This window comes from Protopterus annectens, chromosome 3.part0 (genome assembly GCF_019279795.1).
Source record: "Protopterus annectens isolate FY-2018-M chromosome 3.part0, PAN1.0, whole genome shotgun sequence".
NCBI classification, from domain to species: domain Eukaryota; kingdom Metazoa; phylum Chordata; order Ceratodontiformes; family Protopteridae; genus Protopterus; species Protopterus annectens.
In genome coordinates, this window is record NC_056731.1 from 721,976,253 (window position 1) to 721,993,074 (window position 16,822).

General features: G+C 37.7%; 1 protein-coding gene across 1 annotated transcript in view; it reads left to right on the forward strand.

The window, feature by feature from the left end:
- The window catches only part of LOC122796911 (ATP-binding cassette sub-family A member 13-like), a 3,979,956-nt gene that overhangs the window by 3,682,230 nt on the left and 280,904 nt on the right, over positions 1–16,822 (forward strand). Inside the window, exon 37 of the mRNA XM_044065669.1 lies at positions 9,089–9,181. Coding sequence (XP_043921604.1) covers positions 9,089–9,181 — 93 coding nt within the window. The remainder of the gene's footprint in view (positions 1–9,088; positions 9,182–16,822) is intronic.

A 16,822-nucleotide genomic window follows, 5' to 3' on the forward strand; every position in this document is an offset into this window, starting at 1 on the left:
GTGAATTGGTTGTTTTTTATGTTATTTTTTTTTGGGGGGGGGTCTTCACCAGGGCTGTGTCTGCTAATGGTATACGGCAATCATTGTACTACCCTGATAAACAAGCTAACTAAATAAATAATTTTCGGTGTAATAAAGTGTTTACATGCAGTAGCGATCATTTGCTTAAAAATAACAACACAGCTGAACCATGACATATATTTAAGAAAAACTTTCTACATGCTGATTAATATCAACCTAAATTTGAATAGTAGACCTGGCTGGGCCCTGGCACTGTCTGCATCAATTTGGTTAGAGCATTGATCTTAACACATAGCTCCATATCAAAGGAATAGAACACCTGGTTCTGTTGGTTAGTCTTGCCTGATTAATTCCTGTTGGCTGTCTCCCAATTGGCTGTCTCATCCTCCTAGCTTACCTGTGATTGCCCAGTCTCCCCACAGCACTGCACTGATCCAGCCCAAAATAATTCAGCCTCCTGACTGACCCTTCTTTTTCAATTTACCAATCTTGGCTGTATATCACGTTGTTCGTCAGTGGCTAGTTCCATTTTTATTGTGAAATTGATTACTATTTTTTAACTTCTTGTCAATGTTTTTGAACTTTTGGATATATAACTTCAGCACTTCTATAAGAAAAAACTTCTGTAATATCTCTTCACAGAAAATACTGAACAAGTCTGATGTCCTAGATGAAATCACGTTGCTAATAAAGCATTATTTCAATCATGCTGATAGTGGACACCTGTTTGTTTTTTATTATATGTTATTTCTTTACTGTTAACAATTTTTTACACAATCTTAAGAGGACTACAGCCAGCTTCTATATATATATATATATATATATATATATATATATATATATATAGATATATATACTATCTATACATATATATCTATTGATATCTATATATATATATGTGTGTGTGTGTGTGTGTGTGTGTGTGTATATATATATATATATATATATATCTATAGAGAGAGAGAGAGAGAGAGAGAAAGATACACACACACATATATATATATGTATATATATATATATATATATATATATATATATATATATATATATATATATATATATATATATATATATATATGTATATAGGCCTGTTTTAAATGGTTGACTGCATAAATTGTCAATGCTTTATATATTTGTCATATGATCAAAGCTGAAAAACAGTGAAACAGTATGTAGCCAGTTGTACAAGATTGTGGTACAACGGGGGGAGGAGTTGTGCCTTTTTCCAACTGTAGTGTGATCTCAGAATCAGTATGCATATTTAGCAGAGGGTGAATGATGGTGTAGCCACCTTCAAAAAATATGATTTGGACTTTCTTTTGTTTTACATGTTTTTCAGCTTCGATTATGTGGGTTTGACATTTAGAGTGTTGACTATGAAAAAGGACTATCTTCTAGTAATGGATACATGATGATCAGAGGACAGTCGGTTGTCCTCATTGTTCTCCATGTTCCTAACTACCTGACTGACTTTCAGGGGTGTGTTGTTGAAGTGATAGTTGCAGGGGATGTCTTGTTTTCCAGTGAAGACTGCTGTGTAGTTTTTTGGCATTATTTTTAGTCTCTGGGTATCATCGCAGCTATTTTTTCTCTATATTTCTGACAGCCGTCCTAGTGCTCCATTTCCTTCACTGGGATTACCGGCACTCCAATCACCCTGGTCCAATGCCTGAATTAAAAATGGTGGCAAGAAACGACCCTAAAGCATCCTGGTGGGGGCAAAGTTCTTCCATCTTCTAGTTAGGGGGGTTTATTTATGACCTATGCCTCATATATATAAATACTGAGGTATTTGAAGATGCATCTGCTTTCACTCTTGTGTAGAATATGACTGATCTGTGGTCCAGTTTCACTAGGGATGAAGCTACAACTGGTGGAGAATAGAGTTGTCCCATACTGGTGAGGACCAAGTCCAGGATTTTACCTCCCCTAGTTAGGGTACAGAATAACTTCTTCCAGATAATTCGTATTTATAAAGTACAGAAATCTCTGAGGATAAATGCTTGGGATATAAAAGTCTCTCAACTGACAGAGAGGTATTTGAAATCTCCTAGGAGAATGGTGTTTAACCTATTGCATAGAGACTGCATACTAGTTAGTTGGAGGTATGGGCCAAGGGGGGCATATAGAGAGTCCTATAATTAGATATGATGTGATAAGTGTATTTCTTATAAATTGAAAGTGGAAGTGTTCCAGGTTGTTATCCTGTCTCACAGGCCTGTAGGAGAGAGTTTGTTTTATGAATAAATAGACGCTACCACCTTTAGTGACTTCATTAGTTAGGTGGACCTGAACACATAGTATGAAACCCTACACAGATAAAGTGCTATCAATCGTCTTGGACCACATTTCCCATGATGATGTATATATCAATGCATTCCAGGGTAAGAAGCACCTCTAGAGAATGGAGTTGTTTCGCATTGAGAAGCATTATTTTTCTATTATCTGTGTTCTGCTTTGTTAAGCCGAAAGCTTTAGAAGACTGACATTGCCTAAAAATGGCACTGTATGAGTTGACAGAGTTTTAGCCAACATGTGAAACCCTTGGGGAGATATGTGCAGGCCATCCTTGGCAAAGCTGCTAGGACCATGTGCAATCTCCTCTCAGATCTCCCTCTCTCTCACTCTCCCTCTCTCTCTCTCCCTCTCTATATATATATATATATATATATATATATATATATACGTGTGTGTGTATGTGTGTATGTGTGTGTGTGTGTGTGTGTGTGTGTGTGTGTGTGTGTGTGTGTATATATATATATATATATATATATATATATATATATATATGTGTGTGTGTGTGTGTGTGTATATGTGTGTGTGTGTGTGTGTGTGTGTGTGTGTGTGTGTGTGTGTGTGTGTATATATATATATATATATATATATATATATATATATGTGTGTGTGTATACCTCCCTTAAATGACACCAAAAGCTAAGCCAGTTGTTGAAGTCAGTAATCTTTTGTTCATATTGTGACATCATTTTCAGTGATGGTAAAATGCTGCTCATTGCTAGGTTTATACCTACCTTAATCACATATTGTGAGAGCTCCATCATATCTCTCTCTCCATATAGACCTGGGAGGCATGTCTCACATCATTTAATCCTACGTGTACTATGACTATTTCATATGTGTACTTGTGATGCGAGGATATGAGTGCATGCATAGGTTCATAGGTTCATAGGTTCATAGGTTCATACTAGGCTATTTGCCCTAGGGCATTTATAAGCCTAGCCAGAGTGTGTTTGGCTTTTACCACCCATTTTAAATTAATTTTGCTATGCCCTTTTTTGAGGTTAGTATACTGTGCCTCTGTCTAACAGTGACACAGAAGTGATACCCGGGGTAAACCTATGATCTCCCATCCACTCATCAATATTCCTCTTGAAGAGAGTTAATGAGGGACTCTGCCTAACCTGGACTGGATTTTATTCCAGAGTGAAGGGAGCCTCTGGGTTATGAATCTGTCCCTCCAGCATGTCCTGTTTATTTCAGTGCTGAGGTTCAAGTCTCTTGAGCACGTAGCTCGATGGGATTTGGATTTTCTGAGGTGCAGCATGTCCATTAATTCCGGGTTGGACATGGCTTTATACATCAGGCACAGATCGCCTCTGAGCAGGCGGTATGCCACTGAGTAGAGCTGGAGTTTCATTAACAGGGCAGCATATGGCATCTGTTTGAGCCCTTTGATCCTCTTGGTGAGGTACTTTTGGGGTCTTTCCAGTTGCTGCAGGTGTCTGGTAATGTACATCCCAAAAGGGGCATTGTACTCAATTATGGGCCTGATGAGGGATGAGTAAAGAGGTACGATGACCTCCCCTGATCTAGATGTGAATCCCTTCATGATTAGGTGGGCTATATAAAATGTTTTTCTAACCACTTTGGCCACGTGGTTGTCAAATGAGAGATTGCTATCAACTTGGGTCCCCAGGTGCCTAATTACTTCTTCTGTACGTAATGGATTACCACCTATGTGGTAATGTGTGGGCACTTTGTTTTTGCCAAAGGGGATGACTATACACTTTTTGGCGTTTAGCTTGAGGCCATGGCTCTGGCACCAGTTGTCTGTTTCTATGAGGCCCCTTTGGAGGATGCTTGTGTCAGCTGGAGAGTCTATTATGGCACCCAGTTTGCAGTCATCTGCGAACTTGGTCAGCCACAGTCCTTCCATGTTTGCCTGTACCTCCGAGAAATATATACCGGACAAGAGAGGTCCCAGGACTGAGCCTTGTGGGACGCCACTTGTAACTGGTTTGGAGTCTGACATGGCTCCAGCAATTCTAACCATGTGGGTTCTGTCCTTGAGCCAGTTTGCAACCCATCTAGTGGCATAGGGGTTTATATTTAAGCTGGTGAGCTTATCTATAATGCCCGAGTGGGGTATTGTATCGAAGGCTTTTGAGAGGTCAATACCCTTGGTGACTGTTTCAAAGAAATTGACTAGGCTTAAGAGGCAGGATCTGCCCTTAACAAAGCCAAACTGGGTAGGATCCAGTGTCTGTAGGTCCCCAATATCTTTATTTATGAGGTCCATGATGATCCTTTCCATAGCTTTGCAGACCAAGCTAGTCAGGCTTATGGGGCGATAGTTTCCAGGATCCGTTGAGGCACCACCTTTGTGGAGAGGGAACCACTCTTGCTGTACGCCACTCTTTGGGTACATATCCTGTAGTAAGGCTGAGACTGAACAGTAGTTTTAGGTTTGGGTTTAGCTCTTCTTGGAGTTCATGTAGCACGCAGCCCGGGACACCGTCTGGTCCCATTGATGCTGTGTTTTTTGCTTTGGAGAGGGCAGCTCTTACCTGAGCATCTGAGATGTCAGGGGGGCAGCACTCTGCTGGGATAGATATTTGCCCTTTTGGATAGGGAGGGGGGGGGTTTGCACTGAATCTGTCAGCTAGGATGTTGGCAATGTCTGTGGGTTCGGTGTATTTTTTGTCATTTTGGACTAATTCTGAGCATATCTGGGAATTCCCACCCAGGTTCCTAACATAACTAAAGAAAGCCTTGTGATTATCCTTAGTGTCCTGTGCAGTTTTTCTCTCAAAGCTGGCCTTAGATGATTTTATGAGTGCCCATAGTTTTTTGCTAATACTGACCAGAGATGCCTTGCCTTTTTGGGATTTTGCTCTATCATGTAGCTTCCTCCTTCTGTTGTATAGTTTGTTTATGGCTGGGGTCCACCAGACAGGACAACTGCCTTTGGAGGATTGGGTGTTGGTTTTATTTGGGATTGCATGATCCATGCATTCTTGAAGTTGTTCATAAAATGCGTTTATAAAGGATTCTGCGATCTGGGCCATATTTTCAACAGGACCGGGGGCTTTGAAGGATTCCACCTTGGTTTTGAGGAGTGTGAAATTTGCTTTAGAGAAGTTTTTCACTGTGGTTTTCTGGGCAAGGGGTGGGGTCGGGATATGAATATCCAGTGAGATTGGTTGATGGTCTGATCTTACCAGTGAGGGATACACTTCTGGTCTGGAGCATAGAGTCCCCATGTTGGTGATGATCAGGTCCAGTATGTTTTCCCCTCTTGTGGGAGTGGTAACAAGTTGTTCCATAGCATTTGAGTTTATAAATTCTAGGAACCTTTGGGCTAGGGTGTTGGAGCTAGAGTAATGCTCCCAGTCTATGTTTGGGTAGTTGAAGTCACCCAATATAATGGTGTTTGGAGAGACCTTCATATTTTCCAGTGTTCTCAGGAAGGCCGAGTGGGGTTCCTGGGTTTGGGAGGGTGGTCTGTAGCAGGCTATAAACTGGAAGGCAGTTTTACCCACTGTTAGTTGCACATGGATAGTCTCTGATATTTCGTGCTGTGCCACCAACCTGGAGGTGTGGGTATCTTTGACGAATATTGATACTCCCCTCCTTTTGTGGTTCGGTCCAAGTTTTGGGGCCAAAAAGCATGGTATGAGGTATAACCTGGTAGTACTGGGGTGCTCTCGGGAGCCTTGTACCAGGTTTCTGTTACTGCACAGATATCAATGTTCTCCATGCTAAGGAGAGTTTCGAGTGCGTGCATCTTGAGGTTTAGACTTCTGGCATTGAGTAGCATTACTCTAATTTTCTTATCCCTTGTGATACCTATGGAGGTGGGTTTGTCTTTTGAGCCTTGCCTAAAAAAGGCACTATGGGGGTAGCAAGAGCCTTTGCCAATATCTGAAAGCCCAGGGGTGACAGGTGCAAGCTGTCCCTAGCGAAGCATCGTGGCTTGTCGAGCATGTCATCCCAGGCTGACAGGCATTGGATCCCCTTTGAATGACACCAATACTTAAGCCAATTGTTGAAATTGATCATTTTGTCTTCATATTGTGGCATCATTCTTGGTGAGGGTAAGATGCTACTCAAGGTCAGGATCATACTGGCCTGGGCTACATGCTCAGAGAGCTCCTCTATGTCTCTTTTCATGTAGTCCAGGGAGGTACATCTCAGGTCATTCACACCAGCATGGACAATGACTGAGTCATATTTGTACTTGTCTTGGAGTGACCTGAGTGCTTGTGTTATGTGGCGGATCCTAGTGCCCAACAGGCAGCTCACCGTGACCTTCTCCTTGTTCAGCCTGGTGAGCGGGACGTCAGTGTGCCTGACTATAGTCACCTATTACAAGTGTATCAGGTGTGTTGTTTAGCCTTAAGGGCTGTGACTGTTCAGCACACTGGCTTTGTGAGCTATGTGTTACATGTGTTTTGTTTTGGGGTAGCGGTTGCTTGGGTGTCTGCTTTGGAGGTCTCTGCTGCTTAGGCAAATTTTTATTTATAGCCTCCGAGTATGTTTTTGTGTGTTTATGTGTTTGGTTTGCTGTCATGGTAGGTCTATGTGAGACTGGAATTGTAGTGAGTGTGGTTTCCTTCTCCTCCTGACTGGTTACACCAGTAGTGAGTTGAGAGGGCTTAGCCACCAGTTTGGCTATATGGTTGCATCTCTCACATGTGTTGGAATTTGTTGGGAGGAGGAGAGGGTTGTCTGTGTACATGAGGCAGTTGTAACATTGCCTCAAGATTCCCAGATTCACCAGCTGGACCAGAGAGGAGATTGACAACTGACCTTTGGACATGCTAGAATAGTATTGGGAATTCCTTTTTAATTGAAAAAAAGGGCCAATGGGGAACAGGCTTCTCAAGGGGAGTTTGTGAGGGTGTAGTGCTTTTAATTTTTTAGTGCTGACTTATATAATTGCTATAGTGAGCAAGTGCCAGGTAACTTAAATGCAATGTGTTACAGGTAACTTAAATGCAAAAACAACAAACAGTAACTTTCTTTCAAGTGAAACAAGGAAATAAGTACAGTAAGCAATGCAGATATCACTAGGGATCCACAGAAGCACTGAAAAGCCACATTTTAGGTGGAATTAGCGTTTCAGGGAAATAACAAGCATACAAACAAAGCTAGATTCAGCAGGCCTGGATCTAGTCTATGCTACAGCAAACAAGGTGTACCAATTTCAGTAAGAAACAGTTCAAATATGCAGGCACTATAAGCCTTTAACCAGAAATTCCCAGCTCAGAAGGGCAGAGTCCAGCCTCTCCTCCCACAAGAGTGCAGACCATGAACCTCCTTAATGTATGCATGATGTGTTAAATCCTGGTACCCGATAAACAGCTAACGGTGACCCTCTCCTTACTCAGTTTGGAGAGTAATGTATCAGTGTGTCTCACTATGGAGTCACTTATGACTAGGATGTTGTATTGTGTGGAGTCTTGCCTTATCGGCATTTGACTGAGACACCGAGTCTAAGACGTATGTTTCTTTGTTGGTGTTGCTTAAGTTGTGTACTTCTGAGGTGGTTGAGGTTACTTGTTTCTTGGTTAAATTTAGGAGTCCTTTGTTATTTAGTCAGGTTATTTTTAAGTGCCTTACCATATGTAGGTCTGATAGATATAGTGTGGTGTTGTGTGCTACTGACAACCTGTTTACTGTTTGTACTGGCTTATGTTGATGATACCCTGGAGTTTGCATAAATAGTTTGTAATTTTGCCATCAACCTTGATGAGAAGTTAATATTCAGGGGCTAGGCATTGATTATGGTCAGATTATCTTGCTATATGAAAAATGGCATCAGAATTCAGCATATCTCTCATGCATTGGTATCCTCTTGCCTTGACTCTTGTGATGCTTGTAGCCTGGACTTCCTGACAACAGTATAGCTACTCTATAGAGTTGAAAAACTCTACAGCTTTGTCACTTACTCATACACATTATTAGCAAAATATTACTTCCTTGCTTCAGAGATTATGTTGACTCTGTCAGTTTTAAATCATAATTAAAATCTTATTTGTTTTTTCCAGCTATGCATGATTTAGCCGTTTCTGACCTGAATTAATTAATTGTTCATTATTGCTGGATTCAGATTTTATGCACTATAAATATAGGACTCCTGCTGTTTTTGTTTGAATCATTTGCCATATGTTTGCTTGCCTATCAGGGCCCATACCTCTGGATGCGTGGTTATAGTATTTAAGGAATGAAAAACTATGGCGTGTTTTAAGAACTTACAAAAAAAATTTTTTAGACCATGAAAACTGACTATATAATTTTTAGGCCCAGTTTATTTGCATTTACATTTTACATTTTATGTTTCATATTATTTTAACCTTAGTAGGCATACTTGATGTACAAGGACTGGAATACACCTGAATGTGAAGTGAATCAGTAACACTAACTGCATCGTTTTGAGTAATAAAGTTTATGTTTAGTGCTGGTAGTTTAGGTTATAACAGCATGTAGCTGGTGTTCTTTAGATACTAGTCTTACAAGGGAAATGGCATATTGAAATGTGTTTTAATAAAGATTCACAAGTTTCTGGAAGCTGTTTATATGGCATCATACAGCTTGCAAGCAGTATAGCTACTAACTCTGCTGTTTAACATTTAAGGTTACTGTCCATGATGTTTTAACACATTTGGCTTTACCTCATACTTCACAACACACCCAGGATACTAACAAATCATCAGAGCATATCCTGGATTAGGTTGTTAATACACCCTGCATGCCATTCAGCTTTAATAATGATGCATGAAGATGAGACTTTTCACAAATTAAAAAGTTGCTTTGTATTTCACAGTATGGAAGAGTGTGAAGCTTTATGCTCAAGGCTTGCTATCATGGTTAATGGGCAGTTTAGATGTCTTGGATCTCCACAGCACATCAAAAACAGGTAACATTTCTTATGCATTCACTCATATACTGTCTGTAGTGTGGATTTCTGATATATTTAAGCTGAGATGTTAATCTAAAGCCTAAATTTGAATCAGTTTTGCTATGTTTTTTTTGCTGCATTTATCTTATGTGCACGGTATTCATGTGTTATGTATTTCCTTATGAAAATTTTATTTTACAGCAGTAGACAGTGCTGTCAACAGTATTAGCATTAAAAGGTATAATACTTCAATAAAATACGCACATGGCAAAAAGTACATCTTTGCTTACAAGGTTGTGTGTCATTTGCCATAAAGGATGCACCCATAAATATTTTAGTCCTTATCATTTTTTGCAGTGTGTACTTCTGTATCCCATCTGTTAAGCTTCATTTGTGATCAGTCAGCCTTATCTGCTCATTTAATCGGTGACTAAACTGTCTGAATTCAAAATATGCCACCTACTGACATCAACAATGCTGAAAATAAAATGATGCTGGGGAGAGGTTTGAAATGGTTTTGAATGCAGCTAAAGTTTATTGAGCAGTTTTATGCAAGTAATGAAATATGGCATCTTAACCAACAGCCTCAGGACAGATACTGTCAGTTTAAATGGCCTTAAAAGTAACAATTCTGATATTTAAGAAATTATATTTAGTATGTTTGCAACTGAAATGTTTACCGATAATGCTTACTGATCAAGAAATTAAGTTGTCATTATGTAAATGTGACTATAGCTATAAGAATTTACCTTGTATAAGTTGGACTGTTTTATTAACTCTACAGGTAGACTTTCATGCAGTCAACTTAAATTTCCGACTACTGCTTTTCCTAAACTATATCATGGAAACTATTGAAAGTGTTGTTTTTCAAAATATTACAGATTTTGATTTGCACGGCTAAGATACTTTTTTTTGCTAATCCAAGCTTGGACCCAGCATCCCCGGTAATGTAAATCATCAGTGTCTTTTCTTAAACTGTATCATGGAAACTATTGAAAGTGTTGTTTTTCAAAATATTAACAGATTTTGATGGAGGGTTAAGATACTATTTTGCTAATCCAAGCTTGGATCCAGCATCCCCAGCAGTGTAAATCATCAGTGTATTTCTGCAGTTTACCTGTATTTAACAGAAGCAATATTAAGGAATTTGTATTTGCAGGTGGTCAGAAGTAAAATTAATATAAACATGTTTAAACCAGCAAGTCTTTAGGGTATTAAATAATTTCTTGTTACAGGTTCATAGGACATTACTAGGCTAAGGGCTCAGCAGCCTTTACAAGCCTAGCGAATATAATCCAATTTTACCCCATATATGGCCCTTAGGGGCAGGTGAATGGCATGGGTTTGTGCCTAGGCCATGAGTATTTTACAGATCTTACAGAAATTTCTCTTGAAGTGGGATTGTAATGTGTCATTGTATTTAGTTTAAGAATAAAGACCCGGGTTAGATTTCATAAAGCAGATGGATATCATGTTACACAAAATATTTGTAAGAATTATAGTATAGTCATAGTAGGAATGTGTATCAAACTGGTAGATGTGCTATTTTCCTTTGTGCAGTTTATATACTGCACAGGTAAATTTTCCAACTAAATATGCATCACAGAAACTCCAGTCATTCCTTCTCATTTGGTATACATTATAATATGATTTACTGGAAGTGAAAAGCAAACACAGACAAACCTACCATGATGGGCATCTACCTAACTAGCTTCTTGGGATATAATGCAAAGTAAATTGTACATGCCTACATATTTAGAGTCCTACTTCTATAGCTCTCAACCTCTTAGTGCAAGACATCTGGACAAAGCTTGACATAATGGGGGGATAACAGCCCAAAAATAGGAACAGATTTTAAATATTGCTCTTTTAAACTTAGAAATATGTCAGAATAACAGGGTTTGTGTTAAGAAGCATTTTCTGAAGGATTTGGAGTCTAAAACTCAAATGTATATAATTTTGTAGTGACTTCAATCCTGAGTTGGCCCCAGTGATATGGCAGAAAATCACAAATTGTATGAGGAATAGACCAAAAATATAAAGCAAAAATATAGACATTCTGCACAAATCTGGACAGTTGACAGGTATGCCTGCTTCGCTTAACATGTATTGTTTCTTGAAGGAATATAGCTTATACAACTTGTTTTATAAAAGAGAGTCCCAACTACCTCAATCATTTAGGGAGGCTTGACTATGGCATGGGATTACTTGTTCATGGAAAACAATTAACTCACTACTGCAGCTGGAGTGAGATATTAACAAAGTATTTTATTTAGAATTTGCTTTTTGGAGCTGATCAAGAAAACTGAGAATGAGACTGTTGTGGTTTAACACGAAGATCTACTTACAGGAAATTGATTATTTTTGCTTCTTTTCATATTTTTTAATAATGTTTAGTTGGTAAGCATGTATGCTTATTTGTTGTAATATACATTTAATATTAATAGAGCATAGTTATTAATCAATATTTTATTAATTGTGATGTTGTCGGAATGAGGCTTCCTTTCTGCTCTGTGCTCCAGGAACTCAATTTTCCCTTTTTTGTTTTGTGATTATATGCAAATTAAAACTTCATTACAAAATAGTGTTATGTTTATTAACACTCTAGTAGCTTATATCCCACCACCACCAATGAATCATAAATCCATGAAAATGTGAAACCAGTATCTTGACTAGAACTTGTTAATTCTTAACCAGTTAGCTCCAGCTGAATACCAGGAAGATGACACTCTCATTAGCAGACCAGTATTAGTTTATTAGATGTGTTATTTACTTTTACTTGAATGAACTGTCTGTTATTGGCAGTTGCTGCCTCACAGGAGAGGGTTAGCAGTGATGGAAGGAGTGTGTGTGTGTGTGTGTGTGTGTGTGTGTGTGTGTGTGTAGATTTGTTATCATTAGTAATACCTGCACTTATTTATCTAGCTGACATGCCACTTGGCAAAACAGGGACAAATACTGCCTCCAAAACAGTGGCAGCAATCCCTAGCTTGAATATTACCGAACTAGTATCACTCCCAAAAAATTAAATGAATCAAATAATGCAAAGCAGCCTGCTTCCTCACCAAGTAAAAGGAAACTGAATGATTTTTCTCATGAAACATGGCATGCATGGGAATGCAAGATGGAATAACAAAATTTCCTGGAACTGGCCTCTTTGAAAAAATAAATACATAAACATTTCCATGGATCCGCTAAATTCAAGTCTTCATTTTATCTCTAATTATTCATGGCATATATCAGCTAAATACTACAAGTAAATACTTAATAAGATAGAATTCTTCTAATTTTGCGGTTAATGCAGATATACTTGAGAGTAAATGTTCTTAATAATGGATTATTTAGACTATATCATAGCTGACAGATCCTTCTGCATGCCTATCCTGCTGAGCATCAACTGCTTTGACTGCTCCCCCATGAGCCTTGCTGCTTACCTTATATGACCTGATGGGAAGAAGGGTGACAGGCGACTGAATCACCCCTAGGCTGAGGCTATTGTTATCAGTCAGAAACAAGCCTTGCAGTACATCTACCAGCAGAAAGCACCACTTTTCTAAGCCTACCTCTTAACCAGAAGACTGTTATTTCACTGTAGGCTGGGCAAGCCGTAAGGTATGACATGTGTGAGGACAGGCCCATCTCAGGCTCTAAGATAGCCATGCTTTCATAACCATTTCATATATCCCAGCCCTGCAATCTATTCCAAGCATTGCCATCCTCCAGGGCTTGATAGGCATCCACCAGGTATGCTTCCTCATTCCTGTCTATCCAGGTATGCTTCCTCATTCCTGGATAGTCACATTCATCCTCCCTGCATCTCTGTTAAGCAGCTGAGATACTAATTGAATTCTGGTCACCTGGGTCATACTCAGGGTTTCACATCTCTGTGCCACTGCTGCTGATGTTTAGTTGTCAGATCTCATATGGTTAAAACAATAGTACAATACGGTGGTTTCAACAAGTGTAGAAGATATTCAGCCAGTCAGATACCACTACTGGAAGTGTGATTATGACATAATATTAAAAAATCAACAGACAGCGTGAAATGAACTGGAGATTAAACCAAGAGAGTAAATGGATAATGTTTACTGATCCATGTGCACAACAGTGGCTTCCATTAATACTCTATGAAGCTTAACTGTGAAGCTTAACTGTTATTGACATATTGACATAACTTGCATTAACAGAACATGACAGAATCACAAGTAGGCATGGACACCAAATGAAAATGGCTGTAGTCTTTGATTTCTATTAATGACATGCCCAGTGAAAACTTTCTGACATATATTTAATCAAATCCAACAGTTTGATGCTGCAGGAGCGGAACATTCTGCATCCATGAAACTACATCTTTGGATTATAATCACCACAAGAAATGATGAAAGATATTCTGAGCTACTAACACATTCATACTGGCCAAATTCCATTTTTATACACTTTTCTCTGTAGTTACATCTAAAAGAACTAAGTATCAGATAAAAAACTACTTAATGTGGCATTTTGGAAAAAAAAAATAAAACATAAAAACTATCATGGAAGTTACAGACTGGACTTTCAACTAAAATCTGCTAGCTCTCAAAAGTCATAAAAATGCAATCTTAAACTGCATGATGTGGACAGAGAGATATGGAGCCATGAATATGATCCAGCCAGTCTGTGTTCAGTTTGTAGTTCAGCTGCTGGAAAGGCTGGGCTGGAAGGACAGGAATGAGAGACTTTTTGACTCACTCATTCTATGAGGAGCGCTCATTTCTTGGTGTAGACTGGTGACCACTTTCCAGATGTGTTTCATCTGCACAGGAGGCGGGCTTGGTTACACATATAATGCCCACCTCCCAGCTCTTGTCCTGATGAAGGAGTGGCAATCTCACATAAACAGAGTCTATGCAGGCTACTTTGCCTAGGGGGAGTGGGGAATGAGGGGTCCTGATGAAGGAGTGGCAATCTCATATAAAAAGAGTCTATGCAGACTACTTTCCTCAGGGAGTGGGGGACCACATGCCACAAGGCTTACAGCAGGACTTTGTTGGACTCTCTAGCGAATAAATCAAATGGGTCTGCAGGAGTGGATGTGGAGTAAAAAAAGGTACAATGCTATTATAATTATTTAATCAGGATATAGCTAATTTGGATAAAAATGAACATGTGATGTCCAGAGTACAGGTTCTTAGATCTGACTGGCAAAACATGAATACTAAGTGCAATAGAACTATGACATTGTGAAGTGCAATTTATAATACAACATTCCAACTCCATATACCAAAATCAATTTATTTCATAAAGCATGCTGAAAAACTCAAATTACTTTCTGAAAAATGAATAGCAAAATAAATTCATTGGATTACTGCTCTGCTCTGAAAGGCCCCTTATACTACAGCCATCTTGAAATATTTGACCTTAAACTATAAAACAGAGATATGGTTGCAACCATAACTCTCGATTCTTTGCTCAAGAGTTAGGAAAAAAAAAACATAAATATTGTTCTGATTCATGCAAGAAGTTAATATAATTACAGAGTTAAAAGGGTTGTAATACAATACACCAAAATACCTTCGGATCCACCAATGAGCGTTGTAAATCCAGTAACCACCACGTAAATGCTTCAAATACGATGTTTAATCCACATAACGCCAAAATACAAAAGACCAAAAATTACAGACATACACGACTTCCCAGTGCTGTAATTGTACGAGAATGAAATATTCAAGTACGGAACATTCACCACTTATCAAAAGTACGTAGCACCGGAGGACAAACAAAAAAGACGCCAAAATGGATGAACAGTTTAGCGCTTTCAACCAAATGATACTGGTCTTCAGAACTGAATATGTAAACGACCAACCAGTTTAAATAAATTCATTGGCGCCAAAAATGTATAACACCTTAAAGGTACAACACCTGAAAGGTATAACACCAAAAAGGTACAAAACTACGCATTAAATCACTATACCCACTTGTTTTGCATCTCTATGAACAACAACTTTTTAATATGGCTAAAAGATTATGACCTATGTGCAATTCATTGTAATATTGATGTAAATTGAAAAAATATATTGAAAAATATAAAAGTTAAGGGTGTATAAACCTAATAACCGCATCTAATAAATGTCAGAATGTGTCACCCCTGACTGTAACAGATACAAAGTTAATAACTCCCATAATGTACTAACTAGTCAGTGGGTGTACAAACTCATTGAAAATGCGATGCATTGTACTAGCCAACCGAAGTTGACAATAAGCATAAAATGTAATAATATATATAAAAAATGTATAAATGAAAAAATGTTTATAAAAATTATGAATAAAAAATATTGATCAAAAGTGTTATTGTCCCCACTTAACATTGTCGTAACTCTAGTGAAAAAACTACATATGAACACTACAAATTGTTACTTAAGGGTTATAAATGTACAATATATAAAATTATATGAAGTATATGTCTCTAATAGATAATAAAGTAATAATTGATGTAAGTAGACTAATACTATATAAGAAAAATGTATATAAACTATTTAATTCTAATTTAGTAAAACTCCTATACCTAATATTACACAGAATGTATAATGTTATGAAATACTAAAATGAAAGTATAAATATGTAATATAAAAAATTGTTAATGGTAATGAACAGTGTAAGTTCAAAGTTGTCAACGACATTCAATACATTTTAAAATTGATTAAAAACAACATAAATGATTTATGTACAAAAATATTAAAAATTATTAAAAATTATGTTAAAAACATTGTAGTAAAAATATTGTAGTAAAAATAGATATAAATGTAACAATATGTGTATTGAAGTTGTTGAACATAGCCAGGTCCTAAGACATGTTATGTAAATAGCTATGTTGTGCTACGAATTGTAATAGAAGGGGATTGATGATGTATGAACAAATGTAAACAAATAAGAATGTCTAGATGTTAATCATCTTATTTAAGACAATAATACTTAATAACAGTAAAACAGTGACTTAAACCACATAAATAATGTCAGGAAATTGATAAATAAACTATAACAATAAACTTTTCGTTGATATACTGTCATTTAGTCCTTGTGGACTGGTGGCGTCCAAATATAATCGCCACCATGATTCCCTAAATGCAAGTAAACCCCTAAAGTCACCACCCCTAGGATTATTGCTAATTTCTTCTAAAATTGCAAATTTAAATGTATGTTCAGTTCCAGATGAAGCAACATGTCTGTACAAGGCATTAGTAGTGTCCCTGGTCTTAATACTGTATAGATGGTTATATATACGTTTTTTCAGACTACGTTCAGTCCTTCCCACATAAAATGGCGTACATATGTCACACTTAGCTAGATAAATAACTTGTTTAGTGTTGCAATTTCCTTTCTTACATATAATTGTGCTTTTGTGTCCATTCTGGAGTAAAATTTTTTTGTCACAATACATATATTTACGATAATTGCAGAAACCACACTTTCTACTACCTATATTGGAAATGTTGTTCCTGCTGTCATCTGTATGATGTTCTAATAATTTTTTCATGTTATGTCCCATCCTATATACAAATTTCGGTTTGGTACCCAATATATTGACCAAATACTGGTCGCTACTAATCAAGTACCAAAATTTGAAAATTATTTGTTTAATTTTGTCAGCCCCAACATTGTAGGGTATAATGCAAGCCCTTTGAT